General features: G+C 39.9%; 1 protein-coding gene across 1 annotated transcript in view; it reads right to left on the bottom strand.

Annotated features, from left to right (window-relative positions):
- Positions 1-2,661: 2,661 nt before the first annotated feature.
- The window catches only part of tox (thymocyte selection-associated high mobility group box), a 48,791-nt gene continuing 26,281 nt past the window's right edge, over positions 2,662-25,171 (bottom strand). Inside the window, exons 4-10 of the mRNA XM_079569075.1 lie at positions 17,325-17,582; positions 11,390-11,638; positions 8,061-8,288; positions 7,858-7,938; positions 7,021-7,434; positions 3,381-3,541; positions 2,662-2,959 (exon numbers count right to left, since the gene is read on the bottom strand). Coding sequence (XP_079425201.1) covers positions 2,923-2,959; positions 3,381-3,541; positions 7,021-7,434; positions 7,858-7,938; positions 8,061-8,288; positions 11,390-11,638; positions 17,325-17,582 — 1,428 coding nt within the window. The 3' untranslated portion in view covers positions 2,662-2,922. The remainder of the gene's footprint in view (positions 2,960-3,380; positions 3,542-7,020; positions 7,435-7,857; positions 7,939-8,060; positions 8,289-11,389; positions 11,639-17,324; positions 17,583-25,171) is intronic.

Raw genomic sequence — 25,171 nt, 5'->3', positions numbered from 1 at the left:
GTCCTTTCATCTGCCTCAAAAACACAATAATACAAAGAGATACAGAGCCAGAGAGCTAGACGTCTCTCATCATCATCATGGTTAACACTAAAAACAAAAAACGTGATTAAAAACATTAAAATTACAGCCAACCCAGCAACAGTTATAGTTTCTTAAATAGTCTCTTTGCACAGAAGAGAGAAGGGAGATGACAGGAGCAGCCCATGCATTCAATCTCTCATTAACACTTCACACACTCGCACTCGTTTGGACCCGAATCAATATCGACATATGCCAGGAGGAGGAGCTGTCATAGTACAAAGCTTGTTTTTTTTTCCCCAACAAAGAAAATAGTTTGACATTTTATTGTTTCAAGGACTAAAATACAGCGGGTTTCTGAACAGTGTGAGTTTGTTTAAAGCGAGAGATTATTCACAGTCAGTGCCTGGTTAAAAGACGAAACAGCTTGAGGTGCTGTTCAACCCCTTTGTGATACGACACCCAGCCAAAACACGAGGACAAGTCAAGGTAATGATTTGTACAACAAGGCAACCAAATCGAACTTGCAGTTTGAGTGGTTGCAATGAGCTAATCGCAAAGGCAGCAGTTAATAAGGAATATGTTGTTTTCTGCAGACTTTCAAATTATTGTGTTATTATGTATAAAACCTGCGAACCCTGGAGTTTGGACCTCTACAAACAAGCTCTGAGATGCATTAAATTCTATTCAATCTCTTGGGATGAACTGAATCCTATTTCTTAAAAGAACAGGCCACCGTTTTTCCATACTGAGATATGTTCTTACCTGAGCTTAGACGAGTTGATGCGTAGCTGTCTGGTCTTTGTGCATGTGCTCAGTCACCCAAAGAGACATTGTTAGCATTTAGCCTCTCCCAGCATATTCCTATAGATACAGACGGCATTGCATCGAAGGGGGCGTGACCTCGCCAAGGGGACATTTTCTGGTGGAATATGAACTTATTTATCACATACAAATTAAGTCAAGTCTATATCGGGTCCATATGGGTATTTTTTCACAGCAGATTGTTCAGTAGAAGCGAAAAAACGGCAGTCGTAGCTAGCGATAGCTAGCGTTAGACTTAGCCCAATGCTAACATGAAGCATTCTGTTAGCATTTTCTGTTATTTATGTATTTATGGGCTGTTGAACCACTTTGCTCCTCCCCATGTCTTTGTTTCTTTATTAAGTAGAAAACTATGTTCATAATTCAGCATTTGTTAAAGTAGTTTTAATAATTAGAGAAAGTTTAGATTTTTCTCCAAAATTTTTTCCCCCTTAACTGTTTTAAAACATGACTATATATGGGCGATTCCAGAGATGTCGTCTGTATCTATAGCTCCAAACTGGGATGAACTTAAAAGCGACCAAGCTCTTCCACATTTTCGCTTCACCCCAGTTTGGAGCTATAGGAAAATGCTGGGAGAGGCTAAATGCTAACAACGTCTTTGATCTTTTTGCGTGACTGAGCGCACGCACAAAAACCAGACAGTTACGCATCAACTCGTCTAAGATCAGGCAAGAACATATGTATGTAAAAATGGTGGTCTATTTCTTCTAGTAATTCAATGATTTGGCTTGAATGAGCACTATAATCCAGCAACAACAGATTCACATGTCGAGTCTGTGGTGTCCCAAGTTGGAAAAAGTGTAGAAATTGTCCTAAAGCTACTAATGTATCCACGTGTCTCTCAAGTGTTGAAAAAACTGGGTTCTGCTGCTTCAACAATTAACAAGTCAGTTTCTTGTTAATATATTTTCTTTGTCTTGTTACAATGTTTTGGCTGCGATGTATCACTGAATTCAATTTCAATATAAAGCGACGTTAATGCCTCCTCAACATGTCATTACGCTCTTTGCCTCGTTACGGCAACAAAAAGTATATTCATATATTTAAAGAAACTGTCATTTTTAAAACTATGGCTGTAAAAGACTTCAGCAACAAAATTTCAACAATTAATTCACTGGCCTCAATTGACAGTTAAAACATTTATCATACAACATTTTACAAGTGCTCTCAGGAGCGTTTTGGGACAGATGGCGACCACTACCATCTTTACATAAAGAGCATTTGAAGGGCAGACGGGGGGAGTTCATAAACGAGGTAATATCTGGGGAGGGGCGGAATATTTACAATTAGTTTCAGTTTTGCCTCACTGGAAAATACGCCTCGAATGTATTGTGGACTGAAAAAGGATGTGTTGAAACATGCAGGAAATGATGGAAATTGCTGCCGTTTTGTTGACCTTGATTTCATGTAAAGACTGGGTCTACTCTGAATTTAAATTGGACATATCATGCAAAATCGACTTCTTTATAGCATTGTACCTTGTCAGTAACACATCTGGAGTATGGAGTGCTTTGCTTCATTCACGCATTTTTTGTTTGTTTTTCTGAATCACCTCTGCATTTTCTGCGCTCAAACTGCATTGTGTTTTGTTTTTACCATGGTGAATTCCCCCTGCTGCCAGCGGGGGGCGCAGCAAGCAACATACGAGATGAAATAGCAGTCCTTACTCATCAAAATAACAATGCGAGGTGCCCAAATGCAGGATTATAAACCACAATTACGCATGATATGCCCATTTTCAATTTGGAAGTGAAGATGCAATGCAAAACTATTATACATATAGTAATGCAAAAAAGGAGATCCCCTGACCATCATGATTGGTTTTCTGTCTTATTTTGGTAATTTTTCCCCCCATGGCACTACGTACATGTAGCAAAGAGCTGGTTTTCTTCCTGCACAAACTGTATACATCATTACTTTTTACATCCCTCAAGTTTAAACTCAACAGGGCCGTGTTGGGCTCTTGTTGGCGGGAGCTGGTCTGGGGTCAGTTCTGAGGCAGAGCTGGAGGTTTCTCGTGGTGCGGCAGTAAAAAGGGCTTGGTTGAAGTTTGGCATCGCTCTGTTTGATGTGGGATTAACTCAGGAACAGAGGCTTGTCTCTCTGAAGACCCCTGGAGACACAAGACATTGGAACAGAATTACAATGAGTAAACAGACGTCACAGGAGGTAATTAAGGTGAACATGACTATCTGAATGTAGTTGTTAAAGTTTTTTTTTTGACTGTTCTTCAATGTTAAGGTTAAAAGGTTAAGGTTGCATATTGATTGGCCATTCGTGATGCAATTTATCCAGGCTTTGGACTGGCCTGGCATTGTCCCAACACTATCCAGTTAAAGAATTAGACACACAGAGGATAAAGATATTAAAAAAGCTAATTGCGCCCCTTTCAATCCGTGTTTTACACCTCAATATTATTGTAGCGCTTATCTTCTAACCAGACTCCTGACTTATAGCTGTGCCCCACTCGCCCACACGGATCAATATCTCTCTCATTTCTGAAAGTCTAACCTCATCCAGACTCCATTACCTACCCGTTGCCATGGTAATCACTGCCCCAGTCGAGGGATGGGTGGTGGCCGGGCGTGTGCCGTCCGAGCTGGTGGTAGTCCACTGATGATGACATCACAGGTGCGCCGCTCAGCATCCCTCCTCCCATTGACTGGTACTCGGACTGGAGGGTCGGCGGATAACCCTGAGGAAAACGATTATGTTTTATCATGATGGCGTTGTTGCGGTAAATTTACAGGATTTTCTAAACTATCTACGCCCATGTGTGTGGTTACTAAATGTTGTTCAATGACGATGAGTAAAATGTTCCCTGATAAAGCACCTCTAAATGGCACATGACAGGTTTCAATACTTTTGAAAATATGACTTATTCAGATGGGTAACATCTGTTGCATAATTATCATTTTATTACAGTGAAGCAGCAATTTTAATGAAGACGTGTTGGGCAGAAAACTTATTTGTATTTGCATTTTTAAGCTGCTGACAGGAAGTGACATAGATAATGGTAAAGATCCAAAGCCATTTGACTGATTTCCCATTGTCTTAACATGGTCGGCATGGCAACAGTTTAAAATGGTTGTCCTTCATCTACGTCACTTTCTATCGGTGTCCAATAAGGAAGTGAAACTATAAACATCACTTCATCAAAATCTTAAATATAATTGTGTTAACTATGTTTTAGCAAAAACGGTGTCCAATGTGTCATATTTTATTTATTTATTTATTGGTTTATTTGGTCGGGACTGTGCATATTAATGAACATACATGGGTCTCATGCATGTAAACAAGCCACACCGGATTGTAGCCTTGGGCTAATTTCCATTCGTCGTCCCCCATGCGCACTCTCAAACACACTCTCATTCATCTTGGCCTATTGTACATGTTTTTAGTGGTAGGGGAAACCGGAGTACCCGGAGGAAACCTACGCAGCACGGGGAGGACATGCAAACTCCACACAGAAAGGCCCCGCCCCTGGTGGGAATTGAACCCGAACCTTCTAGCTGTACCACCGTGACACACTTTACATCTATGGCAGCAAAAATTGGCACTTCCTGGTCTTTCCTATCCAACTTGACCCACTTTTGACAGATCACCAATTTACTATTTGCTATAAAACTACTGAACTGTACACCAGAGTTATGGAACTCCACCTCAATGCATTATAAATTATTATCGTGGACTGACGCAAGGAAGAAATGCAGATTTTGAATTATCCTATTAAATGCCAAGATCCCATGTTGATCTTGTAATGTTTTTCACTGTTTAATTTTATGAACTCTTGTCAATGTTCTTGTAATAAAGAAGATAATTTAATTAAAAAAAAAAATTAAACTGCAGTATGGGGGCTCCTGGGAGTACTTCAGCACTTAGCAGGGAGTACTTGGAATTATTTCAAGATTTATAAAAAAAAGTAAAACTGAGTATATTTCAATAAAAGTTTCTAATGATCTTTTTCAATAAAAAACACACAAAACACTAATAAATCTGGGTTTAGTTGATCACTTTGTAAACATTTTTGGCAGAATCCTCGAGATTGGGGGTACCCGGAGCATAAAGGAACGACACAAGGGGTATGTGAGATAATAGCTAAAAACCACTGCTATCGACTATAACGCAGAAACTACAATGTTATTATAAAAGATTTGAATTGATCCCAAAATTGGCAGAATGCTCTGACAGTCGTTTGTGTGGCACTGACAATGAACCCTTAGGAGTCTGATATCATAATATCCGGAAGTGTGTGAGGGCTTTTGAGAGCTAGAAACAAGTTGAGCTGTGGCTAAAAGTTTCAAATCAACTTATATGACCAGGAAAAGCTCAGGTAAGGATGTAGATGTGTGTTGTTGGCATAACTTTATGTGCAAATATAGTTCTGAGTGTCTTATGAGAACCAAAGTTTGCATTAGCATTTAATATGAATCTAAACAAGTGTCCTAACCCTCTCACTTAATAGTAATCACAGCCCCAGGTGTTTAAAGGATTACATAATAAACATCATTTTAACTGCAATTAAAAGTAATTGACAAAAGGATCCAGATGCATGTTCACTTTTACCAGCGGCGTCGATAATTACGCTGAGGAGATGTTATTATTGTTATTACTACCCCAGTGCTGTGTATAGACATATGCAGCGGTGGGGGGAGTGGGTGCGTGTGGGTTTGTGAAAGGGAAGTTAATCTGAGTGTCGCTGCTGAAAGAGGAGAAAGGCCCGGGACAGCAGGTGGTTGGGTGCTCCCTCCCTCCTCCTCTACCTCACCTATTCATCCATTGTTGGGCAAATTCTTCTCCTTCACTATTTCACAAAGACAGCATCTGCCTCTTTTGTCTCTCCCTCTCTCTCTCTCTCTCTCTCCCCCTCCCCCAACACTTCTCACTCCCCCCCTAAAAAAAAAAAGGAGTAAAAAGTTTGAAATAAGCTCCTTCATCCATAAATTATAAGTTTTTAAATGTGTCGCTGCATTCAAACAAGTGACTATGAAGCGGGAGTGAGGAATCGCAATTAAGAAAGTTATTACTGAGGTGCATCTGATTCTTGTATTCGCTTAGCAGTTCATATTTTACTGCATAGACGAAATGTGCAATGTAAACAGAATAAGTGTTCACCCCTAACTTACTGCAAACGTCCCATTACTCAATCAGCAGAATAAACGCTTGTCTCTTAGTGCGAAGAGCTTTTATTAGAAACAATTTATATTATCATTGCTCAAAATATCATCGACATGTGCTAAACAAAAAAACCCTCCAGGGACATGTAAATGAATTGGCCCAAACACTGCGTGAGTGATGGATTGACTCATTGATTGACTGACGGACAGCTCTGAACGGCAATATAATGAGCTTAATGTATTTAAGAGGCACGCGGTGAACAGCATCTATTCTCTAAATTAACTTACTATAACAAGTGTTGAACCCCTTTTTTGTGAACCGAATCAATTCATGAAATGTAATTAAATGAGAGCATAATTTCAGCTAAAAATGTGATAAGAGTCGGCCTATTTTGTAGTATTTGTTTTCTACACACTGTTTATACAAGTAGCAGAAAGTCATAGATTTTTAATGCCACAAACACAAAAAGATTGGGAAATATTGTGTCAAACAGAGGAATGAGAGAAAACTGGACACGACTGGCAACTTTTAAGCAAAAAAAATAAAATGTTTTTGATGAACTTATGCAATGTTGTTGAGCATTTTGACTTAATGGCACTTTTGAATCCAAATGAATGATATTTAATGACATTTAAAGAGACTAGATGCATGTTGGTCATTTTATACTCACTACTGCCACCTCAGGTCTTACGTGTAACTGCAGCTCGTGCATGATGGCACTTCGGACCCAAAGTAACAACTTTTTGAGTTTCATGTAGGGGGATGAATACTTGAATACTTAGTTTTAACCTTTTTAAACTCTCTATAGTCCCTTTAAGACCTTATTTCCCCCACAATTCATATTAAGAACATTTACTGCTCTTTATTGCCCTGTGGACACCATTTAATGAAATTGAATGGTTTTACTGGTAGCTCAGTAAAACTCAACCCAAGTACTTTAACACATTTCTGTTTCTTTTATTTCTCGTATATGTGAATTGCTGTGCTTTTATATAACAGTGCTGTACAGTTCATGTAAATGACACAAGCTACTAAAGTATGTTGTAAACTCTGTACCTGTCCGATTGCCGTCGTGTGGCCCATACCCATGGAGTGTCCCGTGAGATGATGGTGCTGGTGGGGACTGTGCAGCCCCCCGAGGTGCGCCTGTCCGTGCAGAGGAGGGCTGACCTGCAGGGGAGGAGTGGGCGCTCCTGCCACCCCGCCCAGAGCGCCCTGGTGGCCGCTGGGCCGTGGGACGGTCCCTCTGGAGGACAGCAGCTGGGGGTGCATGTGGCCATGCGGCGGGTGTGGGTACATGTACATGCCCGGGTGCTGAGGAGGCAGGGCGTGGGGCAGGGAGCTGGAGGGCGGGTGCTGTCCCGGGTGGACGGTGTACACCGGGGGTTTGGGGCTGTACATCGAGGGAGAGGAGGATGAAGGGGGAGTGGAGCAGTGGGAGGGTTGCCTCTCTGATGGGTCATTGTAACTCTGCAAGACACAGACACAGGTACTTTTAAAGGTACCGCCTCAAACAAATGTGTTGGGGTCAGGGTGTTAGGCTTGTTAATCAGTGTGTGGGGGTTTTACAAATAGATACAGGTTTTCTGGTGTCTCAAAAGGAGCAGATTGCTCTTAAAAATAGGGGTCAATTTGTGAAATAAGGACGGCAAACCCAGGCTCTCAAACCAGTGACCACTCTGATGATGTAGCTAAAAGCCCTTTATTGAACAAGGGACTTTTAGATATGTCAGAGTGCCACGGACATCGGATTGTTCTTGCAGTTTTTTATTATCTATTATCTTTTATTATCATCAATCATACATGAATTTGAAAATGGCTGCTTTGAGGGTTGTTATTTAGACTTTCTATTGCAACACATTAACAGTTAATTTATGGTCGATGGATTTTTACCTGTGAGACCAGACTGGCCCTGTAGGCAGCCAGTTGTTTCAGATATTCCTTTTTGGCTGTCTCTGTCCTCTTCTTGTACACCTAAAACATCAAAAAATATATCCATTATGTACTTGTCCAACATCAACACAACACAATGTAATTATTTATCTTAAAACTGCCTTAAAATAATAAGATAAAACTGCAGAAATAAAAGGACTTGCCTGCTTCTGCTCCTCTCCCAGGCCGTCCCACATGGAGGCCACGATCTTGGACACCTCCCCGAATGTGGCGTTGGGGTTCTGGGCTTTGATGTTGGCCTGAGTGTCCCTGAAAAACAGGGCGTAGGCCGACACTGGCTTCACCGGCTCATTCGGGTCCTTCCTCTTCTTCTTCTTTGGTGTTTTGGGTTTCTTCATGTCCATTCCTGCTGGCCTCTTCTCTCCAGTGACCTATGTTTGAACAAAACACATTCAATTGATTAAGAAAGACCGCATTGACAGTGTTGTATTTGGGTGCCAGTAATTATAAATTACGTGTAGAATTTTTAACTGCCTTCCGAATAAAATAAGTCTCATCAATTTAAAGCAGTACTAAGTAACTCTTGCCCCTAGAGGCCATAAGCACAACTGCAAATCTCTCTACTCTGTACTCTGACAGAAAAGGCGAAGGGACAGAGGGATATTTATACATCCAATTACACAATGGAAATCATTTTTTTCACTCAAACTTGGCTGTAAACACTGTTTATGTGGTGCTAGCCCACAGTTAGCTTTTCCCGTTAGCCTGTTAGCTTCTTCTTCGTGATTCTATTAGTGTGTATTGGTGGCTCCAGTCCGGTGGCAATCAAGTTGCAATTGTGGTTATCTGGCCAGAGTCACCAGGGGGAGATAAAAGACCCTCCAATCATCCCATTAACACTTGAATTACCCCCAGAGGGACTACGAAAAGGATTTATTAAGGTCAAGAAGTTACTTAGTATTGCTTTAACTATAATAATGTTTTTGTCAGTCCGGAAGACTGCAGAGTCCCGAATGGTCCCCGTGTATAAGTGACACCTGGCTGTGGAAGCTGAACTCTCCTCTTCCCTCTATTTGCTGTTGCCTACTGTGTATATATACAAATATAGTAAACATATATAGATTTGAGATTGACTCAGTTTGAAATTCTCTGTAATTTGATAATATAATGTCCAGTAATGTGCCTATAGTGGTTCCCAAACGTGTATTTAACATCATTCTTAATTGAAAACTGCATACGTAAACAATGCTTTTTCTTTTCTTTTCTTTGCTAAATTATCAAATAATTTTTTACAATGGAGGCCCGGAGAGTTCTTATGCTAATTTTTGGGGGTCCCAGTCTTAGTACATATTGGATGTGGAGTGGCTGTTTTTGCTAGCTTAAACATCTTTTAAAGTTTTATCTATTTTCACATTGATAAAAAGCCAAAGGAAATAAACTGAATTTAAAGTTTCGTCGTAAACACGAAAGCGTAGCTGCTCAGAGCGTTGTTAAAGTTCACCTCAACATAATAAAACGTGAAAGCATTGTTTTACTCGTTTACGGCCCTGTGTCTGTCCGACTCACACATCAGAGAAACTCTCTTCAGGAAATGCGCTGTGGGTAATGGTGTCTGTGGCTGATATTGTTTCCATTTACTTCTTCAATGCATAGGAAATGTGCTGGTAAAGTTGCGGGGCATTATTCAGCCCGTAATGTGATGGTTTCATTTCGCCGTAATACGAACAGTCAGTTTGGTATTGTTTCTCCGAGAGACACAAAAACAGTGGGAGCTGATTTCCATCTCCTTCATATTGATGGGTTTGTTATGACACTCGGAATTAACATAATGATCGTCTACTATACACTTGTCTCTGTACACAGACTGTTGCTGCGCTGAGGGAAAGTAAGCATTGCACTTAAGTTCGACGTATTTTTTTCGTTTGACTCAATTATGCTTCTTGTTTATTGCTTTACAGCACAAGGATGGAGTTAAGGAATCACAAAACATAGTGGTCATGGTAACAGGAGAAACAGCTAAAAAATGTCATGCTAATATGACTAATCCTAACCCTTACCCTGTATAAACACTGTATTAACTAGAAACCTGGTAACTGCACTGCCTGATAAAAAAAAATGTATCTATTAATGATGGGAGAGTGTGACCACTGCCAAAGCCTTCTCCAGCACATCCCAAAGATCCTCAAAGGGGTTAAGATTTGGACTCTGTGGTGGCCAATCCATCTCATGCTGCCTTAATAGGCCTGTCACGATCAAATCTGAAGTTTGATATATCGAGGCAGGAAAATATCGCGATAAACGATATTATGGAAGATCTTTTTATGCCTCAGAAACCGGCTTTAAAGCTTGAAAATGACAGAAAAAGCTTTGTTCGAAAAGTACTTTCTCTTGAAATATCCTACAGTAAACATGAAAAACAATTAAGCTTACTTTGAGGATTAAATAAGTCAATAAGTCAATATAGTAATTATTGTGACAGCCTTATCCCTGAACCACTCTTTCACAATGTGAGCGCGATGAATCCTCGGATAGTCATCTTGGAATACGCCCGTGCCATCAGGGAAGAAGAAATCCATTGATGGAGTAACCTGGTCATTCAGGATGTTCAGGTACTCGGCTGATCTCACAGTGTTGCTGAACAATATATATATATATTTTTTTTTTGAGTCAGCCAGTGTAATTTGCTAGAATGGAAACAGGTCAGGAAAATGCGGTTTGCCTCGTTAGCTGGTTGAACCTAGTTAGTCAGAACTAACCAACCAGAACCACGCATTTTCCAATGTATTATCATTACATTATGAGCTCATAAGTCACAAGTGGCTGGAGTTTTAACAACTATGTGCCTTAGATGGAGTATGCCCTAAACCAATTCCCAACTTTTACTTTCACCATTCATTCACTTGGCAAATCCCATTACCCATGTCTTCTAAAATGTTACTTAAAGATGCACTGTGTATCTTTTTAATCGCAATCGCAATATTTGTGCATATTTGACCTTTAAGTGACTCAGTGGCTGTATGGGTGCAGCATAGCACATTTGATTTTCCTCCGAGTGGCCTCAATGATGCTCCAGAATCAATTGTTTTTGGGCTTCTGGTCACTTTCTGGTACGAACCCTGAAACACATTTGATCTTGGAGCGTCATAAATGCCACTGTGAGGAAAAGCAAATGTGCCATGCTGCACCCATAAAGCCACTGAGTCACTTAAAGGTCAAACATGCACAAATATTAAGATTTTTTTTCTTCACTTAAAAAGTTGCATAGATATAAATATAAAATACTGAAACGATATCAAATAGAACTTAAATTCTCTGCAAAATTTTATTACCACACATTCCACTATTCCATGATGAGTTTGCAATAACTCTCTCACTATCCCACAAATAAAGTAAACTTATAATTTCCACCATGTTCAGGAGCTGTGACAGTGAGGCTATGTCGGGTTAAGCACTCAGACCAGTTGAGAACCACAGGACTCCAGTCTTGACTCAGCACTTCCTGGTTTATTCATTCCATTCAACGTTTTCTTACCCTGAGCTGAGTCTCCTCGCTCTCGTCCTCGTGAGCGGAGCTGGAGGGAGACGGCGTTGCAGACTTGCTTCCCGGCGGTGAGGGGGAATTGTGGGTAATGGAGTTCCTGTTGGGCCCCAGCTGTGATTGGTTGATGGTGGACAGCTGGCTCGGCTGGGCCATCGCAGACTGGCTCCTCGGCCCCAGAGCGGCTTCGATCGGCTGCTGGCTGCTGGTGAAGCGCGAGTCGGAATTCACCATTTGCTGCATCTACACAACAAAACACAAATATATAACTTAATTAGACATGTTTGACATTGATGACCTGCAATTATTATGGGTTTTGACTGAGAATCTTCTGAAATCAAATGAATTAATTCTCAAATGAGGATATGATACTGGCATTATTTGCCCTTTGACTTCACTTACACTTCCAAATGCATGAGCTTCTGGCAAGAAATCTCACAAATGGGTCAAAATATTATATTATTATTATTATTATTATTATTATTATTATTATTATTATTATTATTATTATTATAGGTAGACAGTAGCATCCCAAACCCGGAGTGTAAATGGAGAGTACCTGTATATCAATGGAAATCACAAATGTTAACACCAGATTTCCAATTTATAAAGCTTGTCCCAAGATTCAATGAATTGGGAGGATTATAAATCTATCTCAAATACAATATGCAAATCCCTGCGATGTTGGAGAAGAGGACTGGCTCTGTACAGAAGTGGTGTGCGACTTTAAGAGCAGAAAACAACAGTGGCCACAGGTGCAGGAGGGAGATTGAACCGTTTAGTTTATTCCAGTGTGATTCACCTTCAATGTGTCAGGATATAGTTTATGCTGGAGATAAAGGTGACCAGAGGAAAGCATCTGCTGTTTTTACTGCGGTACCTGAGTCATAGATGCAAATGGTTTATAGATAAATGCCTGAGAAAGATGGGATGATCGATGTCTTTCACAATAACCACAATGACTAAAGCTGTGGTTCTCAACAGGTGTAGTGGGAAATGGTCCTGGAAACCACTAGACAAGGAAAATAGTCTTTTACTCATTTGGTACAGACATTTAAATTACTGTGAAGTGGCGAAGATCCAAAACTACTCATTTGTGTCTATAATTTTTAGGTGCACATTTTTTGTCGCCATAGGGAAATTTGAAAGCTGTGTCGCTATTGGCCCGATTTCTCAACCATAAAACGTGAAATAAAAAGAACCTCACATGAAAACATATCTTTCACGCCTCATTTCTGACCTTTATTGAAAATGTGTAATTTCAAGTCTCAGTATGTATAATTTAGTTGTCCGCTGAGATGTGTCATTAGTGGGAGATTTTCAGTCCAATTTCTGAGGAAAACAAAAGTTATCCACCTCACCTTTGAACTTTCACACCTAATTTACCAAATGAGAAAAAAAATGACTCTTTCGGCGCACGTATAGTTTCTCATCGGATGTGGTCTCGATTTGGTGCCCCTCTCTGGAAGACGTTACTGAACTCTTAGCGACAGCAGCCTCTGTGGTATTTAAGTGGAACCAGCGCTGACATTTTTGAACACTGAAAGAGGTTTCGGGTTGATGCTCCAACTCGTGGAAACTGTGAAAAAAAATAATAGCTGTGGTTTTGGCACCGGCCGGGTCAAGACTTTGGTAAATGTCAAGTCAATGGCTGTTGATGATTTCCACGACTAATGGTTTATAAGAGAGACGCGAGCGGACGATACGGCAAATAATGTTTAATTATCCCACTTTTTACTGGGGCATTCACAGGTGCAGCCCCATTAAAACACAATGGAAAAGAACGTTGAATGAAGATTGCCTTTAGCTTTAAATGTGTGTTCTAATATATTAAAGCTTTTTATTTTATTTTAATGCATTACTCAATATCTTATATACTCGTTTGATGCTTGCCTATAGCCTATCTGACACTCAAAATTATCAAATGTGAATTATCTAAGGGCACTTCTTAACATTTTGAACTATACTGTACTGCAACTTGCCAGCATTACAAAACATGCTCCTAATGACTTTTTTTCCGGTTTTCTTACCAGGTAGGAGGGTCTAAGGACGGCTTCATTTCCATCTCTTGCTGACAACTTATTTAGACATTTCATCTGTTTGGACATTATGTTTGCCTGGAAATTACATAGTCTTTTTTGTTTCATTGTTTTAATGTTTGTGCAGCCCAGTGAGGCACCTCCTGTTGTGATGATAAACTAATACAAAACAACTTGGTTCACTGACTGATGACCAGCGAGACACAGAAAGTGCTATTTTGCAGTGGGTAATAAAGGGAGGACTTGGGTGAGGACTTAATATATAAATATGGATTACATAAATCTTATATTTGACTACCTTTGATCAACGTCTCCATGGAAACGAGCTAGAGATGTCCCGGTCCCAGTAAAGTATTTATTGGATTAAATATTACGCGGTGTGGCTTTAAAGGAATAGGCCGCCATTTTTCCATACTGAGATATGTTCTTACCTTAGCTTAGACGAGTTGATACGTACCGGTCTGGTCTTTGTGTGTGCGCTCAGTGACGCAAATATTGTTAGAAATTTAGCCTCTACCAGCAAAGGTATAGCTCCAAACTGGGGTGAAGTTAGAAGCAACCACGATCCAAGTCTAGTTACACAAAATCAAACACGTCGATTTTCTAATCGGATAAAAGGTGGCACTATATCGTAAGGCGTAATAATATCATAGGAGTACTTCAACATCCGCGCAGTAATATTATCGAGAGAGAAAGAGGAGGAAGGAAGCACAGTGCATTGAGTTGCCTTGAGTACGAAATGCGCGGTATAAATAAAGTTGCCTTGCCTTGCCTTACAGTGTCTGCAAATTGAAGTTGATGGGCATTAAGAGCAGATGTTTGCTGAGTGGGGCAAATATTAAAGACAACTAAAAGTATATAAAATGTCCCCTGTCTCTTACCTACTCCATAGTGCACATGCAAAGGAGAAATCATTAGAATTTTAATGAGTTTTTGACCTGCTCCTCACGGTATCATTTAAATATCAAGTTACAAGATTTAGAATTGATTCGTATCTGGGTATCCATTTTTAACAACCCTAAGCAGCACTCCTTATGATCACAGGACACAGGCTTCAACACCTTAGGGCTGCTACAAAGACAGAGATGCAGGAGTCACTCAGTGGAAAACTGAAAACCTGCTGACTAACGCCTCACTCGTGTGACAGCCGTGATCTTAAGTTTATTCAGCTGTGGTCACCGATTATATTTCAAAATGAGTCTTGACTAATTCAGGTAACGGCTGCTTTGGCACGAGAGCGGCGGATGACTCAGAATTCTCAATGTCTTCCCCCAAACGTGAGGTTAGGTCTGACCTTTTTTTTTAGCTAAAGGTTATGTAGAATTAACAGAATTGAAACACACGCTCCTGCTTCAGTGAATACCACACTCTAACACGTATACCCTTCATACTGTAGGAAATAGGCTGCTGATTTGATGCCCCACCCTTTAAGGCCGTGGATCTGTAGGTTGCTTGGTAACCGTAATTCATGAACCGACAGTAAATGTTCAGATAAAACAGAGGTGGAGAGAAAGGGAGGGGGAGAGGGTCAGTGAGAGAGGGATAGTAAAGGTATGAAAATCATGTAATAAACAAGTACTACATTAATAACATGTATATAGTCAATTAAGTCAATGAGTCGCTAATAAGGTGCACTACAAACCTTTAAGTGTTTGGAAAGAATGTAAATTAGTCCCTGCAATGCACACAACAACAAATGCAGGGACGGGAAAGTAGCATTAGTCACTAAAAGGCGCAGGACCCAGCAGGATCATCGCATGACAAGCCACAATCCAAACATAAATATTCCAATCAATTTATAGCATGAATCTGTTACATAAAGGGCTGGGTACCGCTACATTCTTTTGATACCGATACTGCAACGATACTTTCTCGATACCTGTACTAAAATATGTGTCATCTGGAACCAGAAAACAGAACAATAATGTTAAGTTGGTCACTTTATACTCACTACTGCCACCTCAGGTCTTAGGCATAACCGCAGCTTCTGTATGAAGCTCGTGCATGACAGCACTTTGGACCCAAATTAACACCTTTTTGAGTGACAGTGCAGGATTTTAAAGGCAGTTGTGGTGAATAGATCTGGGCTCGTTCTGAACATTAGGATATTGCTGAAACATGTAAGGGGAGGATAATAAATTATTTTAAATATTTTTAAAATCCGTATAGTACCTTTTAATGTGTATCATTTATTTGAGGTGAAACAACCAAGTAACTTCCTTTAGTGCTGTCCCTCAATGGGCCCAATAGGCATCAAAAGTTGGTCTCTAAGTGGTACCTTTTTTTTTTATACTATACTGGTATCGTGTTAACAGTGCCCAGCCCTGGTTATATACAATGTATGACACTGTAATTTTCCAGAGATGATTGCTGATTTAAGATTTGAATAAACCAATGAGGCTGAAATTATAATCAAAACTCAGCAACAGTCGCAGTCTCTGGTACTGTTTATTCATAAATATTGAAGAAAATCAGTTGAGAACCGTTTGTGTATTTTGTTTTTTTGTGCTGTTGGTGAAGCAAAACATCTTTATCCTAAATGAAATGATTTAAATCTATTGTGCTCTTGGCCCAAAGCCGACCTTTCCACATGTTATCGCGTTATCACAGACAAACCAACATCACCAAAGCTCCACCACATGAATGACACAGAGCTACCTGCAGCAAACACAGGAACAGGACAAACCTCCACATCTGATAAGAAATGAAAACAGTTGGTGAAAAAAAAAATCTGGGAGATATTTTCATTTGATAAGACTCAGCAGAACCAGACGGAGAGAGCAGCCGTGGGAGGTGAGAAAGTTTCATTTTAACTAAAAAGAAGAGTTGTTACTTCACACAGTGTTTTACTGTATGACACACTGAGCCACATCTGAATGTCAGCACTAAAAGCAGGATTTTCACTTTACTGTGAAATGAAGATTTTAAATCTAAGGAAAATGTCAGCGCCATGATTGGCCTTCAAATAACACTGCCCCGGGCGACATTCTGTGTCTCACCATAGCACTCAGATATATACCAGAGTTTAGGCAAAATATTATACCAGCTGTCTGCTTAAGTATCTCAAAAATGCAGTAACAAGTTGTAATCTTTAATTCATTTTAACCACAAACAAGTTGTCTTTGTCTCAGCACAAGAGCAACCTGACTGTGAGTTTCAAAGGAGTGCAAATAAAGATCCTTGTCATTGAACAACATTGTGAAGCAGCAAAAATGAAAGTGAAGGTTTTCTCTTATCACAATGGTGAAGTTGATATGAACAGCCAATTCTCACAAACATCATCTCTCACACACATTTTATTGCAAAAAAAAATCCACCAAACTAATTAAAAAAATACTACCAAGTGCGAGGCAGTGAATTATGTATTTATATTAGTTATTTATCAACACTGATAGACAGAAAAGCAGCATTTCAGTTTTCTTTGTTGCAAGCTTTTTCAGATGTATGTTTTTTCAACTATGTCACAATACAGCTCAGACAAGTTGATTTCTTAGGTCTTAGTTTAAATGTTTTCTGTGCTCATTCTGTTATCGTTTGTACCTTCTTCATTTTGCCAGAAATCAAATCCTTGAATCCTCCTGCTTACATCATCAGTGACATCAGCTGGAGGCAGGAAGTGATCAACAGAAATAAGATTAAAACTAAAACTAGCGATTAAAAATGTAAAACTACAACAAAAAATGTGGTCCTATTGTGGCTTAAGGTGCAAGAACAAGAGGAACGGCATTTGAGACGATAAAATAAGGTTCATCTGATATTTCCAGTTAGACATTTGTTTATCGTTACTATGACAACAGCTACAATGGAAATAGATGGGAATCTAGCTTCCCGCCTCCAGCTAAGCCCGGAGTGTTTACAAAGAAGTAAAGGGTCTATACTACCAAACTCACCACAGACAGAGTACTGGTCATTGGGCCTCCTTCGGGGCTAAACGTCCTGCCCTCTTGTCCTGAACCCATCCTGGACATCTCCATGCCCTGCAGCTGGTACGGGTGGTGCGGTCCCGGAGCGGAGGGCGGGTCCAGATGGTGGTACTGTCCCGGGGCAGAGGGCGTCTCGTGGGGCAGATGAGGGGGCATCATGTGCTCGGGCAGAGTGGGAGGAGTCAGGGGCGGGATGTTGTAGTCATCGTCACCAACTGGGTAGGACTGGAAGACAAAGCGAGGAAAGGGTTAGGCAAAAAAATTGTGGATTAATGCATTCAGTAATAAGATCCTTGCGATTATTTCTTAAACACATTTTGGAGATGTTCTTTGTTTTGTTTTGTTTTTCTTAGACAAAATTGGACCAACCTTGACCAAGAAGTTGCACTGCAGCGTCCTTGTTCGAATCCTTGGTAGAACAGTCAATGATTTGTCTACCACTACCTCGGCTTTCTAGTACAACAGCTTTTAATAGAGCACTAGGTCACAGACTGAGAATTTCAATGTTGTGTTTGTGGTTTGCAGCACTTTTACTGCACTTTTTGCTGATCAGGTAAAAATAGGGGGATTCACTCGAAGAGGCAACATATCGTCATCTTATGAAGGGTTTGTGGTTGCGAGCTTTTTGAAATGATTCAGAAATCTCCAGAACTACTGAAGATAACAATCAAAGAGATACCCACAAAGACTGAAATAGTATGCAAACTGTAAGAGACTGTTTTTGTATGTTTTGGGGGCTTAGGAGGGTTTGAATGATTTGTAAAAATGTCTACAATAACATCTAAAAGCATAACTTGTGTCTTTTTTTTAAGATGTTTGTTTTGTGTAGGAGATAACAAGGCATTTTTCCTCTTTTCACACTTAACTTCTAAAGCCGTATTCATATATAATCATACAAAAATATCCACAACTGTACTTCAAAGTCCAAGGGAAAATGGCCTCCTAAAGCTGATGAATAGTCGCTGTGTGCTGATGTATTTTTATCAAACAAATGACGTGGACACAGAGATGGGAGTGAAGGAAAAGTCTCTTCGTACTAATCTGACAGAGCAGATCTTTTATAGACACTGACAGCGTTTCTGCTTCGATGGACACACCAGCTCCTTCTCCGAGTTCACTCTTCATCTCCTTATAGTCATCCTCCTCTAATGTTCTCCTCCATTTCCCTCTCATCTCTCTCTCTCTCTTTCTCATCTTCGCCCTGAAACCCGCATACACTGCTCAAATGAGAGTGACATGGCTTGTGATCATAAAGAGTAATGTGTTGCTGTGCACTGTATCCAATTATTTCCAGGCTTTGAAATTGCACAGGCATCTTGTGGGTTACAGTATAAAACAGAGGTTATAATTATAATCTCAATATAATTCAAATCTCCACCGAAACAGGACAAAACTAATCTGAGAACCTACAACGCCATAAGCCCAAAGTAACCATAAGTCAATGAACATAGTGAACCTGCGCTAACCTTATAACCCTAGTGTTTCCCATGAAGCGAGGAGACCATAGTTGAATTATAACCTCTACAGTTTAAAAAGAAACTTGTTGTATTAATCAAAGACATTCATTTACAGCCGTTAGGTGCAGTTTCACGTATGACCTGAGGTGGCAGTAGTGAGTATAAAATGTCTAACTTGCATCTAGCACCTTAAAGTGTGACGTCACGACTTTCGCTTCCGGTTACTAGCAGACCGGCAAATATGCGAGAAAAAACATAAAAAACTCTTAAAAACAACCATCAATATTTCTGAAACTGAACGGAGAGTTACTGAACCTACTTATTTCTCAGACTCATTAGCCAAAAATGGTACAGCAATTTTGGCTAATGGGCCTGATAAACTCTCCGTTGAGTTTCAGAAATATTGATTGTTTTTTGTAGTTTCTCGCATATCACGGGACCCGGAAGTGGAGCTGTGACGTTACCACTTAGCAAACGTATATCACTCCACTGCAGCTAAACAATTGAGCTGGAACTAGTTTCAGGTAAAACTGATTAAAGAGTAATAACTCTTGCCCGGAGTTCAAAAATAAGTCCTGGGCTTCTTGTCGGCCTTATCCCTTACATAATAACCTATAGAAACGGGGTCAAAGCGCACACAATTTTTTTTAACCATAAATTGAAATTTTCATTTGTGTCCCGACTTGTCTTAATACATTGAGGATGGTCTAGTCACTTCACAAATAAATCACAGGCCCACGCCCTAAACAATTCCCACTACCCAAATAATCTCTCTTGAAGGTCAGTTCAGAGAACAGAGACGTGTCATAAGGAAGCTTGTACTAATTGTTGTTCTTCATAAATGTATTCACTCTTGATTGCCTGTTCCACCACGACCTCAGCATGATTCTAAGTCAAACGTTACTTTTTGCATCGTTAAAACTGAAATACTTGGTCCCTTTGTATTACAGTAATTGCAGAATTGAATATGTACACAGTGCTCTAGTGTCGAGTTGCCTCCACCAGCCCCGGAGCAAACTTCAAATCGCGTTACGGAAAGATTTTAATAGTGTGTGATGTATTTGTTGACACGGATATTTCATACATGAGATTCAGTTCATGAGCCGCAGCCTCTCGATCCCTTATATGGTCGTACTGTAGTGACCTATTTCTGTGCTGATGACTCAGGTCAGTACATGAACTACATGGATGGGAACTGCTGACAGTGGGTTTTCAATGGGACAATGGCTCCTATCATTTCGATGAGACAAGCAATTAATTTGGATGCACGACATAATTGTGTTTCGTGTAGATAAGGCGAGCGCATATTGTGACCTAAACATTAGTGATCTCCCAAAAGTATGAGTAAAAAACACAATGCTCTACTTTTGATAGGACTTTTACTTAAGTAGTAATAGATGTTTTAATGGCTTATCCTGTTGTGAGAGACGATATTGTGGAAGCTGCACCGATGATGCTGGTACCGGATATCGGAGCCGATACCGAAAAAAATACGATATTGGGTATGAGCTACAAATATACCTGTTTTGGCTCTCACCACTGTAAAAACACAACTTTCATCAACTAAAAGGTGAGCATGCTAACGCTAACAAAAACAAATCAAGGCTGGGTCAAAAACTAAGATAGAAATATCTAAAGAAGCCTCATAAAACAACATAACCACTGCTGGAGTGGCCTAGTGTTGGTATTTTAGTTGATGATGATATTTTTAACCCCTTAACCCCCGCCTTAACTGACCGCATTCTCTCCAGTTCAGTTTTACCCAAATCTAAAAGCTTCTGGACTGGAGCTTACAACCTAAAGGGCCAGAGTAACACCTCATTTGAAAGCTAAGACCTTCAAAACTGCTTTTTTTTGGTCACATTTTTAAGTGTTTTGTTTTTTTGTCTTGTTTTTGTCTTTTTTTTTAAAATTTCGTCATTGCTTTTTTCCTTGCTTTTTGATGCTTTTTTATTGTGTTATTATTATGATTTCTGCCACGTTTTTGTTGCTGTTTTGTGTCTCTTTTCTTGCCTTTTCGTCACTTTTTTGTTGCATTATTCATCCTCGTTTTAAGCTTTCAGATTTGGGTAATGCCAAACTGTGCTCGGTTCAGGCGGGAGTTGAGAGGTTAATGCACAAGTTGTAATGATCGGATCACTTCATGTGAGCTGTTACATAAATGCGACCTAAAAGCCTGTTATGTAGCCAGAGATATAAAAAAGTCCAGTGAACCTTGATAAATGCTTTTAGTTTATTAATAGATATAACTGATAATTGATCTGTAACAGCACAAGAAAAGATAAAACTTTATTGATCTTAAAATGGAGAAAAGAGAAATACATTTTTTCACTCACAGCAGCCACTTTTAAGAAAGTCTCTTGGCATTGGTTAATATCAGATATCGGCAGATACTCAAACCCCTGTATCGGTATCGGAAGCAATAAAGCTGGATCGGTGCATCTCACACTTGAATTGCACATAGTAAAATCATCAAATTATTGGACTGATGGGACAAAAGAGTTTATCCTTCCTATTCTTGGTTAAATTTGCAGCTGGTTTGATTAAACTTAATTGAATTTGCAAATTGAATTTCAAATCAAGAATCAGTTCACAGCGTCATTTGACAGAAGATTGAAATATGAACTAACTCAAGAATCTCATGCATTTCAGAACACGATTGCAGAAGTTCTGTTAAGGCTAAACCCAGAGGGGGATAGACTATTTCATTGCTACCTTTGCGAGCGCAATCGCAATTAACTGTGCAGCCCTAATTTGTACAATCCGACCGTTTCAGTGTAACTTTCAGTGTATTTTCTCAACACGGATTCCGAAGTGTTGTCTGTCTGTCTGTCTGTCTGTCTCTCTATGTTGAACTTGTGCATAAATTACTCGCTGCTCTCCCATTCACTCGGTACAATGGCCGTTCCCTCTGCACCGCGGGTTTATAGCAGCACTAATGTAGTCAGGATTAAGTTCTTTCACAGCAGCCGTGTTCACATTAAAAACGCTTCCCACCAACTCCATGGCTCTTTCGGCTTCATACATTACACCAATATCAGCCTTTGTCACCGCCAAGGACAGGCCTGTATTACTGCATGTCGATATTTCAAGGGCTTTTGGAAACTGCGACTATGAGAAGCGTGATACTTGTGCATATAGGAAGAGAGAGTTTTCATTTGATACATCCTTCCTTATATTGTACAATGTCTCCTTGACGACCAACAAGACAAAATCAGGGCTAAGGCATATACTTTTTTTCCCTGCTCATTTCTGCTAATTCTAGGGTATGAAATCTGATTATTAATTACGTATCATGTGCTTCATTGTGCATTTTATTGAAGCGGGTGAGCGGGATTGTTCATTGTCCATATCAGCCCAATAATAATACATGAGACAGTATTACGCGGAGAGCACTTTGCACTTCCTACTTCCAATCTAATTTCATTTTTATTGCAAAATGATGTTCCTCCATTACACGGCCAATTATATTTACTCAATGTCTAAATACATAGAAACCACTATGTTGTAGATAAGAAGCTGTTTGTTAGGATGTAGCGTCTTTATTTGCTATTGTAAAACATGGTCAGCTTTTTAAAGGCTATATTGGGTTCTCAGGTTAGGGTTGGGTTATCAGCGAAGAACAAGCGATAATTTTTGTTTTTTTTGTACAGTTATGTATTTAAACCTTATTTTTTGGCAACCTGTAAAGTCAAAGCAAAACCCCAACAGTAAAAACGTGATAAAATTCATACTCATACTTTTTGCTGGGTGAAATGTGGTGCAGTTTGGCTTTGAAACCATAGCATTTTACCCCAATTTTTGTGCCCACGGGTCGCCCACTTGAGGCTGCTGTTACTGAAACATCGGAAATGTTCTCAATACATAAAACCGGAAACAGCGAGAACAACCCTCCCTATAATAAGTCATGTAATGGTAATACCAGCAACACCTGCAAATTTAAATTCTCATTATAACGTGGCATTTTATCTTTCATTAGCAGAACTAAGTGAGCTTTCCCGTGCCGCTTTTGACAAATCCCTGCTCGCACCTTTTGCTTTTATCAGTATTATGGACTATGATTTTGTTGGCAAAAAACATGCTTTGTTTAAGCCAAGAGAAGCTTGAACAAGACTTCAGTGCTCAATGTTGCTAAATGCAAAAGGATTGACGTACACAGCAGCTGGTCAAGATAAGACACAGCTAATCCCTGGTTACACAGAGAATGATTAGAAACCACTTTTATGACGCTGTATCTATCACATCCTAAAACTAATAGGGTTTCATGGGATCTGTTCTGTTCTTTCTATCCTTTCACATGATCCAATATGGATGTAAGAATAATTTGGCATAGATTTTTCTCATGCTTTTATGTTAATGCACCATTGTAACAAGTGACCTACTTTTGGCCCCGACCCCAGATGTTGAACACTTTGCATTGAGGGCAGTGCATCACAGTCATGTTTCATCTCTGTAGTTTACCCTAAATTTGCGGTACACGTTCTCAAAAGACACTAACTAGTGGGCATTGGTAACAGATTAGTCAGAATCAAAATTACTTTATTGATCCCTGAGGAGAAATTCTTTAGGTAATAGACATTATCTCAACCAAGAGAGTAGAAAACCTAAAATATTCTAAAATATATACATCTAAGCAAAAAATACCATAACCTAGCACTAATATAATAAGAAACCTCCATGTTACACACAGGACAGGTTCTACGGTTAAAGCAGTACAAAGTAACTTGTATACATTAATGAATCCTTACACACTAATGGAATCACAAAGAAGAAGCTAACAAGCTAACGGGCAAAGCTAAGTGCGGGCTAGCGCCACTTAAACGGTATTTAAAGCCAAGTTGAAGTGAAAAAAAACTATCTCCATTGTGTAATTGGATGTACAATATCCCTCTCTACCTTTATCTGTCTGTCAGTGTAATATTTACTCTCAAGGACAATTAATAAGTAGAAAAACGCAACATGCTATGACATCTGCAGTGGCGTTTATGGCCTCTTGGGGCACGAGTTACTTAGTACTGCTTTAACTGCTAAATACTGTATGTGACCTTTGCTTTAAAGAAATAATAACTGGCTTAATTTAAGTGTTTTGTTCTATTTTTATATAAAACTGGTGATCATTAATATGCATTGTCCCTTCTAATAAATCAAAAAATGAAATGGAAAGTAAGTAAGTGCTTTATTTGTCATTGTACAACCCTACAACGAAACTGTGTTGAGGTGTTAGACCGCTGTGGGCCAACCTGACCAGCACGTTCTTGGAGGTAGGGGGAAAAAATGAAAAGTAAAGGAAATTAAAGCCGCAAGCGGCATCGAACGGCCCTCGCGGGCCGTGCCTCCTTTAGCGCCTCTATTGCCGTGCCATAACCATACCAAGGGTGCCACACTGCATTTTATTGCCCTGATGTGCCATTAATCGTTGTCAGTAAACATCAAAACAACATTTTTAGCCTCTCAATGTGAATAATGGCTCCAGCCTGCAGAGGGCGCTAGCGCGCCCATAAACTTTTTAATTTCACAATTAGCATCAGACGGCCCTGACGGGCCGTATTTCAATGACCACTGTCCACACGCTCCTGACAGGGGGCGCTAACGCGCTGTAATGTTGCATAATGTGAGATTCATGTGTCAGCCCCATTACAATAACATGGGGAGCCCCGGGCGTCACCATGGCAACACCGTACAAAATACGATATGGGTCTCATTGGCTTTTTGGATCGGGACGCCATCAACTATTTTTGTGCCAAATTTCATCCATTTCCGAGAAACTAATTTTTTTCCCATAATGCATTTTTTCTTCTGCACCTGGAGGGGGCGCTATCGCGCCCAATGTCACTTTGTTGCATTTGTTTTGTCCAGGGGTGAAAGGTCAATAAAATGTATATTTCCGATTTTTAATCAGAGTTTGTTTGTGCGAATGGGAGCGATTTTTAGTTTTTGATGAATCGCAAAATACTTCGGAAAGATTGCGGCTTCGCCGCAAACAAACCGTAAAACTTAGCCAAAAAATTTGGATAACTTTTGATGCCCCACATCTCGAGATGAGCTGGAGCGATTTTGAGCTCATTTGGTGAAACGCCCTAGGAGGAGTTCGTTAAAATGCGAAGTAAGCAAAAACGCTGACTCAGCATTCCCCGGACTTCCTGTCAAAATGGCGGACTTCCGGTTTGTCAGGGGGCGTGGCCACAATAATGTTTTTTTTTTGTCGTCACATGACGAATATCTGTACCGAATCTCGTCGCTCTACGACAAAGTTTACGTCGGCCCCTCCCCCATTGGCGTAATGTATTTCGATTTTTGTAGGTGGCGCTGTCGCGCCATTTTTTTTTTCCCCAATATTAAACACACATTTTAATTAAT

Source organism: Gobius niger (genome assembly GCF_951799975.1).
Source record: "Gobius niger genome assembly, chromosome: 13".
NCBI classification, from domain to species: Eukaryota; Metazoa; Chordata; class Actinopteri; order Gobiiformes; family Gobiidae; genus Gobius; species Gobius niger.
Note: the sequence above shows the minus strand (reverse complement) of the source record. Positions and strands in the feature narration are given on the sequence as shown.